This window comes from Schistocerca piceifrons, chromosome 3 (assembly GCF_021461385.2).
Source record: "Schistocerca piceifrons isolate TAMUIC-IGC-003096 chromosome 3, iqSchPice1.1, whole genome shotgun sequence".
NCBI lineage: Eukaryota > Metazoa > Arthropoda > Insecta > Orthoptera > Acrididae > Schistocerca > Schistocerca piceifrons.
This window is the reverse complement of record NC_060140.1, coordinates 714,365,257-714,383,697: the sequence shown is the minus strand read 5'-3', so window position 1 is coordinate 714,383,697 and position 18,441 is coordinate 714,365,257. Positions and strand designations below refer to the sequence as shown.

The 18,441-nt window shown below is 41.6% G+C and overlaps 1 protein-coding gene across 5 annotated transcripts in view; it reads right to left on the bottom strand.

Annotated features, from left to right (window-relative positions):
- Window positions 1-224: 224 nt before the first annotated feature.
- The window catches only part of LOC124789605 (RISC-loading complex subunit tarbp2-like), a 116,531-nt gene continuing 98,314 nt past the window's right edge, over window positions 225-18,441 (bottom strand). For 4 of the 5 annotated variants that reach the window (XM_047257017.1, XM_047257015.1, XM_047257018.1 and 1 more), the window contains one exon: window positions 225-793. In XM_047257017.1, the coding sequence (XP_047112973.1) occupies window positions 747-793 (47 nt within the window). In that variant the 3' untranslated portion in view covers window positions 225-746. Of the gene's footprint in view, window positions 799-18,441 lie in introns of all 5 variants that reach the window. The other variant, XM_047257020.1, reaches the window with a different exon arrangement.

The window sequence follows — 18,441 nt, the reverse complement described above, 5'->3', positions numbered from 1 at the left end:
TGTGTGCCCGCGTGTGTGAGCGCGCGCGCGCGCGCGCGCATGCGTTTTGATTATGGAACACAACAATGTGCTGCACCAACCCACTTTCACACAAGACATTCAATAACTTATTTTTTGAAAATTGCACAGTTTCGAGAGGCCTTTGCCATGTCAAATGCTGCACTATTGAAACTTATTTCAAATGGGAATAGGATGTACTTCAGAGGGGGAAAAAAAAAATTCTACAGTTTCATAAAAAATTTATTCCTTAATATTTACATTAAAAATATAATTCAGTACAATGTGGGAGCCTAAACTACACAACTCTCTGGCTTCAAAATTACTCTGTAAACTTCTCACATATATAACACACATAAAGCATTAAAAATGTAGCCAACAAACTGGCAATAAGTTTTTAATAAGCATATATTTTTTACATAACATTTCTGTCCTACTGCTAGAACTCATTGCACTGCTGTGCTGCACACAGACACTTTTATATCAGAAGTTCCTTAACTTACATTTTGATGACTGTTTAGTTTTATCAGAGTCCTATGCAACGTAAAATGTTCCACTTCTTACAGTTATTTCAGATGGAAATAATTCAAACTTCAGTTGTGAAAAAAGCCTCCACTTTAACTAAAAAAAATTTACTGAACATTAACATCAGAATATATTATAAACTCTGTTCATTACAATGTGAAAATGTCAACTGTATAACAATTTCTTGCTTCAAAATGAATTTATATCTCGCACAGACACGACCCTCACAAAATATACATAGTAAAATGCAGGCTTCTTTTCTCAGTTACATCTGATCTGAAACAGATTTTGAACGGATTTTTAGATAATTTCACACACCAATAAACAGATTAATGGAATTTGAAGAGACATAAATCCAGTTATATTAACTGATCAAGTGGATACACTTATCAAAATTACAGGCAACTTTATAGCAACGAGTTACATAAAAAGTTGTGCCACAAGTAAAAGCCTTACACACTCCCCCACCCCCACCAAAAAAAAGGTAGAATACTAACTGAACTGAAAAATGAGAGGCCACATCATCTTTCGCCTTTTTGAGAAAATTATTCTGGCATTCACATTCATTTAAGACACTCAAAATCTAAATCACAATTTCTACATGTGAACTGACTTCAAGGCACATAGTAAAAACTTAGTCAGTTGGTTTGATAGCAACAAAGATTATAAATGAGACTACCTAAAGCTACAAATTTAATAACAGATAAAATGTAAAAAAGAATTGATTAAAATTCATAAAAAAGCAGCTTTCAGTCAAAAATATGATTTTTAATTCAAGTCTAATGCATTTTGAGCACTTGCAGCACATCTTCAGATGCTTACATATTTTGACATCATATGCAAATAACAGTTTCTTGTTCATCCTGTTTATAATTTTATTTTAATCTGATCATGAAACAAATGTGAGTAAAATAAGTAACTATCAAAATTTACTTACTGCTTTTATCATGTACAAATAATGTGCTAAGGGCTTAAAAGATAGACATCCAGTGCTCAAAATGCATCCTGCTTTTTTTTTTGACTGAAGGCTGGTGTTTTCTTTTCCTCTATATCTTACAAATGTAAATCACTCGTCACTCTAGCCATTATGGATAAAAATGAACGATAAGTCACTCTTAAGATTACAGGAAAACTTATCATCAAATAAGAGAGCAACTTAGAAATCCTCCAAATTACTGATTGATAGAAATCGCAAATGGAAAATAAAACAAACCACCATTTCACCTCTTTCATTTTCCTGTTTATCAATCCTTCAGAAATGAAATTCCAAATGTTTTCTAAAGGGCATTTACTGACCAGTAATACCTTTGCACTTCTGAAGTTAACTTGCCAAAACTGCAACCAAGGCCTTAAAAGGGATCTTGGTTAGTTTTTATGTGACATTTATTGGAGAAATCCTACAGATATTTTTTAATCTGACTATTCATCAACCAAACATACAATTTCAAAAACACTTGTTTACTGTTCACTTCACAATACATGAAAATATACCGAAAAGAAATTGATCAGGAAACCTTCAGTAGGCACGTGTTTAGTTACAAAGTGCTTTAGCAAACTTTACTACCATTTAACACTGAGCATGAGTTTCGAATTCTGTGACTTGTCCCAGTTGGTTGGTTGGTTGATTTGTTTGTTTGTCTACAGGCGGGAGAAGGGACCAAACTACGAGGTCATCAGTCCCTTGTTCCTAATAAAACAATGCCACAAGTGTGAGAATAAAACGGACAAAACATATAACACAAAACAGAAAGAACGGAAAAGCCACAACAACAAAGGGAAGGCAACAAACACTAAAAGGAACAAAAGAGGAGAAGAAAACAATAGAGAGACGCTAGAAACAGAAGAGATGAAAGCAAATTACAGTGGCTGGCCAACCACGAGAATAAAAAGGGAAGAAAGCCAGCAACTCTGCAACACATTGAAACCTCCACCCTAAAAGCACTAGGGACAAAGAACATACACTAAAACCTACATAGAAGTATAAAACCCACTCTCATAGATAAAATTTAAAACTAAAGCTGCTGTGGAGGCATTGTCACCCAACGCCGAAGGCAGTGTGCTGGGAAAGTTAAAAGTCTGCCGCAAAGTGGCTAAAAGTGGGCAGTTCAGCAAGAGGTGGACGACTGTCATTTGGGAGCCACAGCGACACTGAGATGGGTCCTTGTGACGGAGTAGGTAACCATGCATTAGCCACGTATGACCAATGCGGAGTTGGCAGAGGACAACTGATTCCCTGTGAGAGGCCTGCGTGGAAGGATTCCACACATTCGAGGTCTCCTTAATGACATGCAGTTTGTTGTGCGTGCTGTTATGACATTCCGTCTCCCAAAGCTGGAAAACCCTGTGGTGTAAAACAAAACGCACGTCAGCTTCTGAGATGCCTATCTCCGGAAGCGATTTCCGCATCACATGTTTGGCCAGACTGTCAGCAAGTTCATTGCCGGGGATTCCAACGTGTCCTGGAGTCCACACAAACACCACAGAATGGCGGGACTGTTACAGGGGATAGCTGGACTCCTGAATGGATGCTACCAGAGGGTGGCCAGGTAGCACTGGTCGATAGCTTGTACGCTGCTCAATGAGTCAGTACACAGGAAAAATGACTCGCCAGGGCATGAGCGGATGTCCTCAAGAGCACGAGATATGGCCGCCAGCTCTGGAGTGAAAACAATGCAGCCAACTGGCAAAGAGTGCTGCTCAATATGGCCTCCATGAACATATGCGAAGCCTACATGACCATCAGCCATTGAGCCATCCATGTAAACTGCTTCAGAGCCCTGAACACGTCAAGAACCGAGAGAAAGTGACAGCGGAGAGCGGCGGGGTTAACAAAGTCCTTAGGGCCATGCAGAAGGTCCTGACGAAGCTGCGGCCAAGGTGTACACCATGGAGGCGTACGTGAACAGACCGCAAGTAGAGGTGGTAAAGGGAAGGACTTCAGTTCGGAGAGAAGAGACCGCACACAAACCACAATCGTTGGTCCTGATCTGGGCCACCGATGCGAGAGATTGACTGACGCGGGCGGGAAAAGGAGATGGCAATTCGGGTGCTCAGGGCAACAATGAATGTGTGCCGCATAACTGGCGAGCAGTTGTGCACTTATGATCTGCAGTGGAGGCACACCAGCCTCCACCAGTACACTGGTCATCGGACTCGTCCTACAAGCTCCTGTCGCTAATCGAACCCCACAGTGGTGCACAGGATCGAGTAAATGCAATGCTGGAGGCGCTGCCGAACCATAAACCACACTCCCATTGTCAATTCGGGATTGGACAAGAGCTCTGTAGAGCTGCAGCAGCGTACAGCGATCCGCACCCCAATTGGTGTTGCTCAGGCAACGGAGGTCATTGAGGTGCTGCCAGCACTTCTGCTTAAGCTGACGAAGATGACTCCTAGGAATTGATATGTCTCAACTACAGTGAGTAGATTGTCATTAAGGTAAATTGCGGGTTATGGATGAACAGTACGATGCCGACAGAAATGCATGACACACGACTTTGCGGCTGAAAACTGGAAGCCGTGGGCTAGAGCCCATGACTGTGCCTTGTGGATGGTTCCCTGGAGGTGTCACTCAGCAACAACAACACTGGAGCAGCAGTACGAAATGCAGAAGTCGTCTGCATACAGAGAAGGTGAGACAGAGAGCCTGACAGCTGCTGCTAGACCTTTAATGGTCACTAAAAATAGAGAGACACTCAATACAGAGCCTTGCGGGACTCCATTCTCCTGGATATGGATGGAACTATGGGAGTCACTGACTTGGACACAGAAAGTACCGAGTGACAGGAAGTTTTGGATAAAAATTGGGAGTGGTCCCCGGAGACCCCACTCATACCATGTCGCAAGGATATGATGTTGGAAACTTGTATCGCATGCTTTATGCAAGTCATAAAAGATGGCAACAGGTGTTGCTGTCTGGAAAAGTCTGTATGGATGGCAGACTCAATGGACACAAGATTATCAATGGTAGAGTGACCCTGGCAGAAGCTGCCCTGACATTGAGTCAGCAAGCCACGTGACTCCAGGACCCAACCAAACCGCTGACATACCATACGTTCCAACAGGTTACAAAGATTGTTGGTGAGGCTGATGGGCCGATAGCTATCCACATCAAGCGGATTTTTACCGGGCTTAAGCACCAGAATGATGGTGCTCTCCCGCCATTGTGATAGAAAGATGCCATCGCACCAGATCCGGTTGAAGATGACGAGAAGATATCACTTTTAGTCAGATGAGAGATGTTTAATCATCTGGCTGTGGATGCAATCAGGCCCAGGAGCTGTGTCAGGGCAATGTGCAAGGGCACTGAGGAACTCCCACTCTGTAAATGGGGCGTTATAGGATTCACCACAGCATGTGAATGACAGGACATTCCCTTCCAGCCTCCGTTTGAGTGTGCAAAAGGCTGGGGGGGAGGTAATTCTCCAACACAGAGGCTCAAGCAAAGTGCTCAGCAATCGCCATTTATGTTAACACCAGGGACAGCTGTTGGGGCCTGGTACCTGAAAAGATGTTTGATCTTTGCCCGAACTTGGGAAGGTGACGTGTGGCACCCAACAGTGGAGACGTGTCTCTCCCAACACTCCTCCTTCCGTTGTTTGATAAGGTAGTGAACACGGGCACAGGGCCGTTTTTTTTAGGCTATGAGGTGCTCCAGGGAAGGGTGCCACTTATGCCACTGTAGAACTCACCGACACTCCTTAATTGCTTCAGCGACTTCCGGCGACCACCAGAAGAGCGAGGGATCGCGTTTTCTGCTGCAGAAACAATTGTGCTAGTAACCTGCTCAACCATCTCATTGATGTTACCACGTGGGGGAGATTCAGTGGTGAAAGTTCCCCAGTCCGCCTTGTTCAAAGCCCATCTGGACAGGCGTTTGTGTACCTGACGCAGGGGCAGTGAGAGGAAGGTAGGGAAGTGGTCACTATCACCCAGCTCGTCATGTACTCTCCAATGGATAGATGGGACAAGTCCAGTGCTGCAAATTGATAAAGCAATGGCCGAGTAACTACCATGAGCCATACTGAAATGTGTGGCAGCCCCAGTATTTAAGAGCAGAGGTCAAATTGCGACAGTAACATTTTGACATCTCTGCCTCGGCCAGTAAGGACGGTACCACACAAGGGGTTATGGGCATTAAAATCTCCCAGGAGTAGGAAAGGTTTAGGGAGTTGATCAATTAGTGCAGCCAATACATTCAGGGGCAGTGCACAATCTGGAGGAAGATATACATTGCAGACAGTTATTTCCTGCGCCGTCCTTGTTCTGACAGCCACAGCTTCAAGAGGGGTTTGAGGGGGCACATGTTCACTACAGACCGAATTTAGGACATAAATGCAAACTCCACCTGACACTTTATTATAGTCGCTATGGTTCCTGTAATATCCCTAATAGCCGCGGACGGCAGGGGTCCACAATGCTGGGAACCAGGTTTCCTGGAAGGCAATGCAGATAGCAGGTGTAAAGCTTAACAGTTGCCGTAGCTCAGCCAGGCGGTGGAAAAAACCGCCGCAATTCCACTGGAGGATGACATTGTGAGACTGGGAAGGCATGGAACATTCAGTGAGGCAGTTTGCTCCTCAGTCACCTGCTGCCACCGATTTATTGCCTCAGCAGTCTATATCCATTGCGTCTGCGTGTCGGGCGAGATCTAGGTCCTCAGCGGATGCCAAAATCTCCATCCCATCCTCAGCCGCAGAGCTTTTAGGTGGTGGTGTGAGTGCCACTGCAATTTCTTTGGTCTTAGGGGTTTTCTTTCTGGATTTCTCTCGCTGCTCCTTGAGTTCCCTGGCCAGGAGGTCTTCACTGGCTAAGTCTCCGGGACTGAGGATGAGCGTTAAAACCTACAACCAGCTGCTTTTGGGCTCTTCAGCCACTGGCAGATGTCATCTTTCCCACTAGAAGAAACCTGGGAAGTGAGTGACCCAAGGGACCCCTTCCTAGTGAGAGAAGCCGAAGAAGACTTACGCTTCTCCAGCTCAGAAGTGGGGACAGATGCCCCCGACGGTTGGGGAGTGTTGCTCCTGAAAGAGGTGGTGCAGGAGAAACAGGGAGAGAAATGCCCCCCACCATCAATGGGGCAGGTGTAGTCTTCCGGCTCTGAGAGGTGACCTGGGTTGGCAGCGTAAGACGATGTCATACACACAGGATGCAAGCATTCAAATTTTCTCTTAGCCTCAGTGTAGGTCAGTCAGTCCAGGGTCTTGTACTCTGTGATATTCCTTTCTTTCTGGACAATCCTGCAGTCAGGTGAGCAAGGTGAATGGTGCTCTCCGCAGTTGACACAGATGGGAGGCGGGGCACAGGGAGTATTGGGATGTGATGGGCGTTCACAATCTCGGCATGTGATGCTGGAAGTACAGTGGGAAGACATATGGCCAAACTTCTAGCACTTAAAGCTACGCATCGGGGGAGGGATGTAGGGCTTTACATCATCTTGACCTTCTCGGGCAATGTGTCACCGTCAAAGGCCAAGAGGAAGGCACCGGTGGCAACCTGATTATCCTTCGGACCCTGGTGGACACGCCGGATGAAATGTACACCTCGCCACTCTAAATTTATGAGCAGCTCATTGTCAGACTGCAAAAAAAGATCTCTGTGAAATACGATACCCTGGACCATATTTAAGCTCTTATGGGGCGTGATGGTTACAGAAACATCCCACAGCTTGTCAAAAGCAAGCAACTCCCGTGACTGGGCAGAGGATGCTGTTTTGATCAAGACTGACCCAGATCTCAGTCTGGACACGCCCTCCACCTCCCCGAACTCTTGCCCTAAGTGCTCAACAAAAAAAATTGAGGCTTCATCATCATGAAAGATTCCCCATCAGCTCTCGAACATACAAGGTACCGGGGCGAATAAGATTCACTGCCATCCTTAGCCTGACATTTCTCCCATGGTGTGGCTAGGAAGGGGAACGATTTGGGGTCATACTTCTGTGCGTTGAATTGAGCTCGTGATTGCTTAGAGACTGCTGGTGTTTCACCACCAGCAAGAGATGACGGACCACGCTTCATCGCATGTCATCCACCCTGATGCCACCCACTCCGACCAGGGGCCCTCCCCACAGGCGCCACCTAGCCACAGCAAAGGCCACCTGGCAGGATGGCCATTGCTGGCAGTCCCGATGCTCCAAGGGGAAGGGCATCTACCCCTTGGCATACATGGGGAGCTAACGGCACAGGCAACAGCAGCTGAGCGATCCCTGTGTGGTCAGAGGGCTACAACCAACAGGGTACATGGCGGCCTCACCACAACAGACTGACTACCACACTGGGTATCAGGTGCAAAGAAGTCCATGGTCATCGTCAATACAGAAATCGACACTGCATACTGCATGGTGGAAAACGCACCCAGGAAGGTGTCCTCGCCCAAGAGATGGTGAATGGGCAGGACTGCAATGCGGCGACAAGAAATTGGGCTAAAGATCTCAATTCACGATGGACACAATGCACCTTTTAAGACGCCCTTCCCCTATTGGCTCGCTCTTCAAGAAAATTTTGAAGAATGGAGGTCAAACCCTAGAGGAGACCATCACATAAAGGGCAAACGTGTGAAACTCCTTTTAGTCGCCTCGTACGACACGCAGGAATACCTCAGGCCTATTTGAATCCCTAGATCTGCAGGGGGGCTTGTCCCGTTTTTTCCTGAAACAATGAAAGTGCAGTTTATTAGTTTTGAGATAGAGGCCCCTGAATGATTTGCAGATCTTTAAAAATCGATGGTGGGAATGTGAGGAATCTTTTTGCATTTGATTTATTGACATCAGACCTTGAAATTTTATGATATGAGATTTATAGCTGTCACACACTAGTTTACAGGTATTGCACATTCATTGTTCTGGCATTAGAAGCACCATTTATATAAGGCAAAGTTGATAAAGTGGGTATCACTCCAATTCTATAGCTTCAAAATGTCTGTTACAAAGCAACAAATGAAGATATATTACCAACAACATGCAGTCAACAAACCAACTTAAAAAACCTCACATAATTCTTTTATTCTGTGTAAAGGTCCTTTTCGAAGTACTTCAGGGTCCTTTTGAGTGTCCAGGCAATGTGACACACACAGATTCATTATTCAACAGACTGCGTCAACGTTCATGATGTGCCTATAAGTCATCTGTTTCTGACACATTGTGAGTAGATCCTTCAATTTTTATGCAGCAATCTGAATGTTTTCACATATGCCATAGAAATAGACATACATCCAGAATGCTGCTCCTTTCTTTTTGAGGGTACTTCAGTACTGTCACCATCAAATTCTGTCTTAAGAAAAAGTTTAATTTCTTTCACAGCGTATTATGTAAAAGTCGTGCAGTGAAGTTTTGGGAGCTGTCCTCCTAGATACTTAAACATGAGAAGAGTAGTCTTACAACATACTGTAGACAACGAAAGGATAAAATTCCCCCACAGTTTTTCGTGTGCCCAACCTTCAGGAACCTGTACTAGCACATACTTTATCTTTGAGTCAACAGAGTCACACTTCACTTCTGTGTGACCTGTTTCAAAAATATCTGATGAACGGAATGCAATTTTAGGTCATTCTCATGCAGCTGACCACCACATACAACTAACACCATCATCACTTATTTGACACACCATGACGTAGCGTAGACACATGTGGCAATTTTAATTCACACTTTTTATTATTATTAACTGTCTCATTCCATGACTAACAAGTAAAATCTTCAATTCTCAGGTTGTGTAAAGTCAAATTATAAGCCAGCAATTTTACTTTGGTATCATATTTAGCCACAGGATCCATTTCGAGAGAACAACAACTTTTACATCAATTTACACAGCCACAACACTTGAGTTGTACATAATAAATACTGGGCTTCTTTTGAGCCAGTTCTCTTCCGTACAAATATTTTTCATCATCATCATGTTTCAACAGCTTTCTCCCCCTTCCCATTGGCAGATTACATTTGGAACATTTATGACACTGACCTTTCATCGGTCTAAGAATCCTAACTATTGCACTTGTGGGATACTTGTTTGCGGTTTGTAAGAGACATTGGTTTGCAATTATGGTTTTCAAATCTGGCTTTACTGTTGCTGTACATCACAGTAATATTCAGGCTTGAGTCAAGAAACCTTCATTATAAATTCTGTTGACAGTGATTCCGTGGTAGGATAAGTCAAGATGTACTAACAGTTTGCAATGTTGTCAGTGTGTGACAATTTTGTACTACTCAACAGTACTGTAACAGCGTTTTGAAAAAGCATTTAACACCAAAGCTTCCACCACACTGGAAGTTGATAAGAGAAAAATCACAACTGTATGCTCTCATGGAACGGAAGGCAATCTCTTATATTTCTTGTTATTTGATTTTTATTTCCTGAAATGTTTCATTAACTTTCATAGCCTACTCTCTATTACAACAACATAACAGGAAATGTATTTGAGAATGATCTTGACATTTTGTTACTATAAAACCTACATTTATATTCTACGATGAGAATCACAGTGATGAAGTTTCACTACATTTTCACTTTGATAATTTCATCCTGATTGCAAGTACTTTTATTAGACATTATCACAATAACAATGTGGCCATTATCATTTGAGGTGGGTGTTTTATCATCATTAGTGGTGGGTATTTCATCACAACTTTAAGACTAAAACTGTTCACTAGACCACGTGAGATTCCAGTAGAATTGGAACCATTTAGACTTCTGAATATATTGGTGTACTTTGTAGCTATTTAAGTTGTCCTAAATACCTGTCTATAATGTACTGAGCACATAAATAAACAGCTAGAGCATTCTGGGCAACACTTGCACTCGAAATGACTTAATAATGAAAGTTTAAATTGCACACAAAAATTGTTGGCACATCCAATCAATGTACGTAGATCATCCATATTTGAACAGTGAACTGAGAGCATTCAAACAAAAATTGTTGGCACATCCAATCAATGTACGTAGATCATCCATATTTGAACAGTGAACTGAGAGCATTCAATGGATTGTCAAAAGTGCTAATATGACATATTTGTTATTCTGGCTTTAGATAGTATGTGCCAAAACAGTACCATACTCACAAAATGTATTACATTCACTGTTGTGGCACTAAAAAGGAAACTTTTTAACTTGATAACGGATGTTGCTTTTCATCCTAGACTATCACTGCAACACATTCAAGATTTCCCCATAACAAAGAAGACAAAAAAGGAACTCTCTGATGTATGTAAGTCAAAATGCGGTTTTCTGCATGTTTGTGATGCTGACATAGGAGGGACGATATTTGAAACTCTCTCTCTCTCTCTCTCTCTGTGTGTGTGTGTGTGTGTGTGTGTGTGTGTGTGTGTGTGTGTGTGTTAAAAACTCACTGTTGCTAATACAAACGTCAATAAATCTAATTTCTAAATAAATGGAAATAGAAAACCTGTCCCTTGAAAAGAGCCTCGATAAATCAAAGAAATCATTTGTTTTGGTACACCTGATAAACTTAAGCAATTGTCATGACAGATCCTCCACAACTGTTGACTAATTAGCCACTCCCACGTGGAAGACTTGCATTGCTGTTGCTCCACATTTTTCATTGATTTTGTGGGGCATACTCATGCTGCAGCACTCATCTTTAACATGCTAGTGTAAAAGGCAACATAAAATGACCAAAGTGAAAAAACTGTGCAATTCACATAATTGTTCATGTACATATGCTGATTTCTGGTTCTCTCTCTGTATGCCAAGTTAAATCACATGTTTCAGATAAAAATCACTTTAAAAACTTAGCCACAAAAATGTGACATAAAATTTAAATTTGTTTTCATGTTGATAGTATCATGACCTGTGAGAATGTTATGATATATGGAGTATTTTCATAAACTATGTCACGAGAAACATACTTTGAGCTATAGCATCTGCTATAATCAACATTTGAGTGTCTAATGTACAAGTTTAGCAGCAATATTCTAGTTCAAAGAATCATTCACACAGAATTTCAGTGTATACTGTTGAATAAACATACATTTTTGAAAAATTTTGGATACTTCATTAAGTTATGAGTGTTGTTCATAACCTATTTTGTAGTAAATCAGGATTTTTGAGTTACAGATATTGTAAATTACCAACATACTGGCTCACATTAGTTTTGTGTTTTAACACGCGCTTGTATTGTCTGCATTAATCCTATGTTAACACCACTTTCAAATTTGTTAGTGAATATACCCTGAAAAAGATTTCAGAGAAACTGTAAAATTTGATTACATTTTTCTGTCACCATAACAGATCTCATTTTCTATCTTTCTGTAGGAGCTCTGATTTCCCTTATTTTATCGTGGTTATTGTTCCACCCTATGTAGGTCAGCGTCAACAAAATATTTTCACATTCGGAGGAGAAAATTGGTGATTGGAATTTCGTAAGAAGATTCTGCCGCAGCGAAAAACGCCTTTCTTCAAATGATTTCCAGCCCAAATCCCGTATCATTTCTGTGACACTCTCTCCCATATTTCACGATAATACAAAACGTGCCGCCTTTCTTTGAACTTTTTCAATGTACTCCTTCAGTCCTACCTGGTAAGGATCCCACACCGCACAGCAGTATTCTAAAGGAGGACGGACAAGCATAGTGTAGGCGGTTTCCTTAGTAGGTCTGTTACATTTTCTAAGTGTCCTGCCAATAAAATGCAACCTTTGGTTAGCCTTCCCCACAACATTTTCTATGTGTTCTTTCCAATTTAAGTTGTTCGTAATTTTAATACCTAGGTATTTACTTGAATTTATGGCTTTTAGATTAGACTGATTTATCGTGTAACCGAAGTTTAATGAGTTCCTTTTAGTACGCATGTAGATGACCTCACACTTTTCATTATTTAAGGTCAACTGCCACTTTTTGCACCATTCAGATATCTTTTCTAAATCGTTTTGCAGTTTGTTTTGGTATTTTGATGACTTCATTAGTCGATAAATGACAGCATCATCTGCAAACAACCGAAGACGGCTGCTCAGACTGTCTTCCAAATTGTTTATATAGATAAGGAACAGCAAAGGGCCTACAACATTACCTTGCGGAACGCCTGAAATCACTTCTGTTTTACTCGATGACTTTCCGTCAATTACTACGAACTGTGACCTCTCTAAAAGGAAATCGCAAATCCACTCACATAACTGAAACGATATTCCATAAGCACGCAATTTTACTACGAGCCGCTTGTGTGGTACAGTGTCAAAAGCCTTCCAGAAATCCAGGAATATGGAATCAATCTGAAATCCCTTGCCAATAGCACTCAGCACTTCATGTGAATAAAAAGCTAGTTGTGTTTCACAGGAACAATGTTTTCTAAACCCATGTTGACTGTGTGTCAATAGACAGTTTCCTTCGAGGTAATTCATAATGTTCGAACACAATATATGTTCTAAAATCCTGCTGCATATCGACATTAACGATATGGGCCTGTAATTTGGTGGATTACTCCTACTACCTTTCTTGAATATTGGTGTGACCTGTGCAACTTTCCAGTCTCTGGGTACCGATCTTTCGTCGAGTTAAGGGTTGTATATGATTGTTACGTATGTAGCTAATGCATCAGTATACTCCGAAAAGAACCTAACTGGGATACAGTCTGGACCAGAAGACTTGCTTTTATTAAGTGATTTGAGTTGCTTCACTACTCCGAGGATATTTACTTCTACGTTACTCATGTTGGCAACTGTTCTCGATTCGAATTCTGGAATATTTACTTCGTCTTCTTTTGTGAAAGCATTTCGGAAGGCTGTGTTTAGTAAATCTGCTTTGGCAGCACTGTCTTCGATAGTATCTCCATTGTTATCGCGCAGAGCACGCGATGTTCTTGCCACTAACATACTTCACATACAACCAGAATCTCTCTGGATTTTCTGCTAGGTTTCGAGACAAAGTTTCGTTGTGGAAACTGTTAAAGGCGTCTCGCATTGAACTTCGCGCTAAGTTTCGAACTTCTGTAAACGATCACCAATCTTGGGGATTTTACGTCTGTTTAAATTTGGCATGTCTGTTTCATTTGTTTCTGCAACAGTGTTCTAACCCATTTTGTGTACCAAGGAGGATCAGCTCCGGCGTTTGTTAGTTTATTTGGTATAATCCTCTCAATTGCTGCCAATACAATTTCTTTGAATTTAAGTCCCATCTGGTCTACACTTATATTATTAATTTGAAATGAGTGGAGATTGTCTCTCAGGAAGGCGTCAAGTGAATTTTTATCTGTATTTTTCGAGGATTTGGGGATTACAATATTCAATCTCGCTACGACAACCCTGTGTTCACTAATCCCTATATCGGTTTTGACGCTAGTCATTAACTGAGGATTAATGGCTGTAAATCGCTTCATTCCTAAAAAGCTACAGTTCATACTTACATTATATCAGACCCATAAAGTAAGAAACAACCAGCAAGCTCAGTTTAATGTTATTTGTGGGTTAACTATTCTGTGAAATACTGCAGCAGGCACAATGCAGCCCCACTGTGTATGCTGGCTGAAAATCACCCACACTACCATCAAGCAACTGGAAATTGCTGCAAATGGGTGTGTTACGAGAGCTACTGAGAGTCACGTATCAAAGGTGCTTCAAGTACTATTCTCTCCTGTGGATACTGTCTCCTCTGTAGGAAATAGGGATCTATCACTATTTGTCCACCTGACTATGAGTGATGTGTCAGTGATAAGACATCCTTTATATGGGAGACAGAGATGAGGGAAAACTCGGGCTGTTACATCCATCCCCCTAACCAACAAGTTTGATGTGCTTTCTTCCACTGAAAGCAAAACAGAGCCAGTGAGACTCACTTCATCTGTTTGTAAACATGCTGTGTCCCGTGAAAAGGGGAGGTGAACACAAACCATGAACAAGAGACTGCTGAGCTTCTTTGACAAGCTCAGCTCTGACTTCCTAGATTTTTACCATAGGTTTGAGATTGTAGGGTTCCCCTAAATGCGCCCGGTATGCTGTAAGGCTGCTAACCTAGTAGGTGGCTGTGAGTGGCCTGCACACGAAGGTCTTTTAGACTGGGCAACTCTCCAGCAGTCCAGATGACTTGTAGGAATCCCAGAACTATCGGTGTAAGAGTCAAAGAAATGTTCACCAAAAGTGAGAGTATTAAAATTCTAGTGGTTAATTGCCAGAGTACTCCAAAGTGCCAGAGTCTGAAGTGGTTCTAAAAAGCAGTGATACTTACGTAACACTAGGTACAGAAAGCTGGTTAAAGCCTGAAGTTGAGAACAGGAAAAATGAAGTATATATCAAAAGGGTGTGCTAATAGAGGTGGTACATTTTTCATAGTAAACAAGATATTCACATCCATTGAGATAGAAACAGAAGACTGGGGAAGAATTAGTATCAGGGATGGGCATACAATTGTAATTAGATTCTTCTAATCACCACCAGACTTGCCTTTTGATGTAATCAAAAACTTTTGGGGAAACAACAGAGTTCAACAATCATACTGTCATCATTGGAGGTGTCTTTAATAGTCCAACAATCAACTGGAATAATTACCGTTTAGTAAATACTGAAACATTACTGAATCCCTTCTGAATCTACAGACAGTTCAGACCCCACTTATGATGGAAATATATTAGATGAAACGGCAACTATGATCAACAAAGTACAAAGGGCAATTAAAACAAGAAGATAGATATATATTTTCAGCATACTACATAAAGAGGCACTAGTGTCATATCCCAATGAGGAACTTTAAACTTGTCGCTCAGGACAGGATCATGTAGAGGAACTATGGCTAAAATTTAAAAGAATAGTTGATCATGCACTGGACAAATACGTATCCAGTAGACTGGTTCATGACAGGAGTGCTCCTCCATGGCATTCTAAAGAAACAGAGACTGGTGCAGAATAGATGTAAAAGAACAGAGAGATGTTGAATAAAACACATTTGGCTGTCAAGAGAGCAAAGCACGAAGCTGTCAATGACTACTGTAGCAGAATATTGTTGAATGCTCTTTCATAAAACCCAAAGAAATTCTGGTCATATGTTAACACTGTTAGGGACACCGAAGCTACAGTGCAGTCATTTGTGTATGAGACAAGAACTGAACTGAATCTGAGTGAAGCAAAGCAAAAGCGAAACCAGAAATGCTTAAATCTGAGTTTAAATGTCTCTGTACAAAGAAGAAATCCTGGAGAATTGTCCCAATTTAATTATCTTGACACTGAGAACAAGAGTGAAGTAAGTATTAGGGTCAGTGCTGGGGTTAAAATTGAAGAAAGTCCCAGGTTCTGATGGAATCCCTATCAGATTCTATACCCAATTTGCTGCTGAATTAGCTCCTCCATTAACTACAATCTATCACAGAACTGTGCTCAGTAGTTGGAAGAAAGCACAGGTCACACCTGTCTACAAGAAGGGTAGCAGAAACGGTCCACAAAACTACTGTCCAATATTGTTGGCATCAATTTGTTGTAGAATCTTAAAACACATTCAAGGTCACACGTAATGAGGTTCCTTTAAAAGAATGACCTTATTTATGCCACCAGCATAAGGATTCCGAAAACATAGATCATGTGAAATCAAAATTGCACTTTTCTCACACGAGAAACTGAAAGCTTTGGATCAAGGCAGACAGGAAGATACGGTATTTCTTGAGTCCCAAAAAGCATGTAACTCAGTACCACATCTGCACTTGTTGTTGTTGTTGTTGTGGTCTTCAGTCCTGAGACTGGTTTGATGCAGCTCTCCATGCTACTCTATCCTGTGCAAGCTTTTTCATCTCCCAGTACCTACTGCAACCTACATCCTTCTGAATCTGCTTAGTGTATTCATCTCTTGGTCTCCCTCTACGATTTTTACCCTCCACACTGCCCTCCAATACTAAATTGGTGATCCCTTGATGCCTCAGAACATGTCCTACCAACCGATCCCTTCTTCTGGTCAAGTTGTGCCACAAACTTCTCTTCTCCCCAATCCTATTCAATACTTCCTCATTAGTTATGTGATCTACCCATCTAATCTTCAGCATTCTTCTGTAGCACCACATTTCGAAAGCTTACACTCCATACGAATACTTTCAGAAATGACTTCCTGACACTTAAATCTATACTGGATGTTAACAAATTTCTCTTCTTCAGAAACGCTTTCCTTGCCATTGCCAGCCTACATTTTATATCCTCTCTACTTCGACCATCATCAGTTATTTTGCTCCCCAAATAGCAAAACTCCTTTACTACTTTAAGTGCCTCATTTCCTAATCTAATTCCCTCAGCATCACCCGACTTACTTAGACTACATTCCATTATCCTTGTTTTGCTTTTGTTGATGTTCATCTTATATCCTCCTTTCAAGACACTGTCCATTCCATTCAATTGCTCTTCCAAGTCCTTTGCTGTCTCTGACAGAATTACAATGTCATTGGCGAACCTCAAAGTTTTTATTTCTTCTCCCTGAATTTTAATACCTACTCCGAATTTTTCTTTTGTTTCCTTTACTGCTTGCTCAATATACAGATTGAACAACATCGGGGAGAGGCTACAACCCTGTCTTACTCCCTTCCCAACCACTGCTTCCCTTTCATGTCCCTCGACTCTTATAACTGCCATCTGGTTTCTGTACAAATTGTAAATAGCCTTTCGCTCCCTGTATTTTACCCCTGCCACCTTCAGAATTTGAAAGAGTATTCCAGTCAACATTGTCAAAAGCTTTCTCTAAGTCTACAAATGCTAGAAACGTAGGTTTGCCTTTCCTTAATCTTTCTTCTAAGATAAGTCGTAAGGTCAGTATTGCCTCACGTGTTCCAGTGTTTCTACGGAATCCAAACTGATCTTCCCCGAGGTTGGCTTCTACTAGTTTTTCCATTCGTCTGTAAAGAATTCGTGTTAGTATTTTGCAGCTGTGACTTATTAAGCTGATAGTTCGGTAATTTTCACATCTGTCAACACCTGCTTTCTTTGGGATTGGAATTATTATATTCTTCTTGAAGTCTGAGGGTATTTCGCCTGTTTCATACATCTTGCTCACCAGATGGTAGAGTTTTGTCAGGACTGGCTCTCCCACGGCCGTCAGTAGTTCCAATGGAATATTGTCTACTCCGGGGGCCTTGTTTCAACTCAGGTCTTTCAGTGCTCTGTCAAACTCTTCACGCAGTATCATATCTCCCATTTCACCTTCATCTACATCCTCTTCCATTTCCATAATATTGTCCTCAAGTACATCGCCCTTGTATAGACCCTCTATATACTCCTTCCACCTTTCTGCTTTCCCTTCTTTGCTTAGAACTGGGTTTCCATCTGAGCTCTTGATATTCATACAAGTCGTTCTCTTATCTCCAAAGGTCTCTAATTTTCCTGTAGGCGGTATCTATCTTACCCCTAGTGAGATAGGCCTCTACATCCTTACATTTGTCCTCTAGCCATCCCTGCTTAGCCATTTTGCACTTCCTGTCGATCTCATTTTTGAGACGTTTGTATTCCTTTTTGCCTGTTTCACTTACTGCATTTTTATATTTTCTCCTTTCATCAATTAAATTCAATATTTCTTCTGTTACCCAAGGATTTCTACTAGCCCTCGTCTTTTTACCTACTTGATCCTCTGCTGCCTTCACTACTTCATCCCTCAAAGCTACCCATTCTTCTTCTACTCTATTTCTTTCCCCCATTCCTGTCAATTGCTCCCTTATGCTCTCCCTGAATCTCTGTACAATCTCTGGTTCTTTCAGTTTATCCAGGTCCCATCTCCTTAAATTCCCACCTTTTTGCAGTTTCTTCAGTTTTAATCTACAGGTCATAACCAATAGATTGTGGTCAGAGTCCACATCTGCCCCTGGAAATGTCTTACAATTTAAAACCTGGTTCCTAAATCTCTGTCTTACCATTATATAATCTATCTGATACCTTTTAGTATCTCCAGGGTTCTTCCATGTATACAACCTTCTTTCATGATTCTTAAACCAAGTGTTAGTTATGATTATGTTGTGCTCTGTGCAA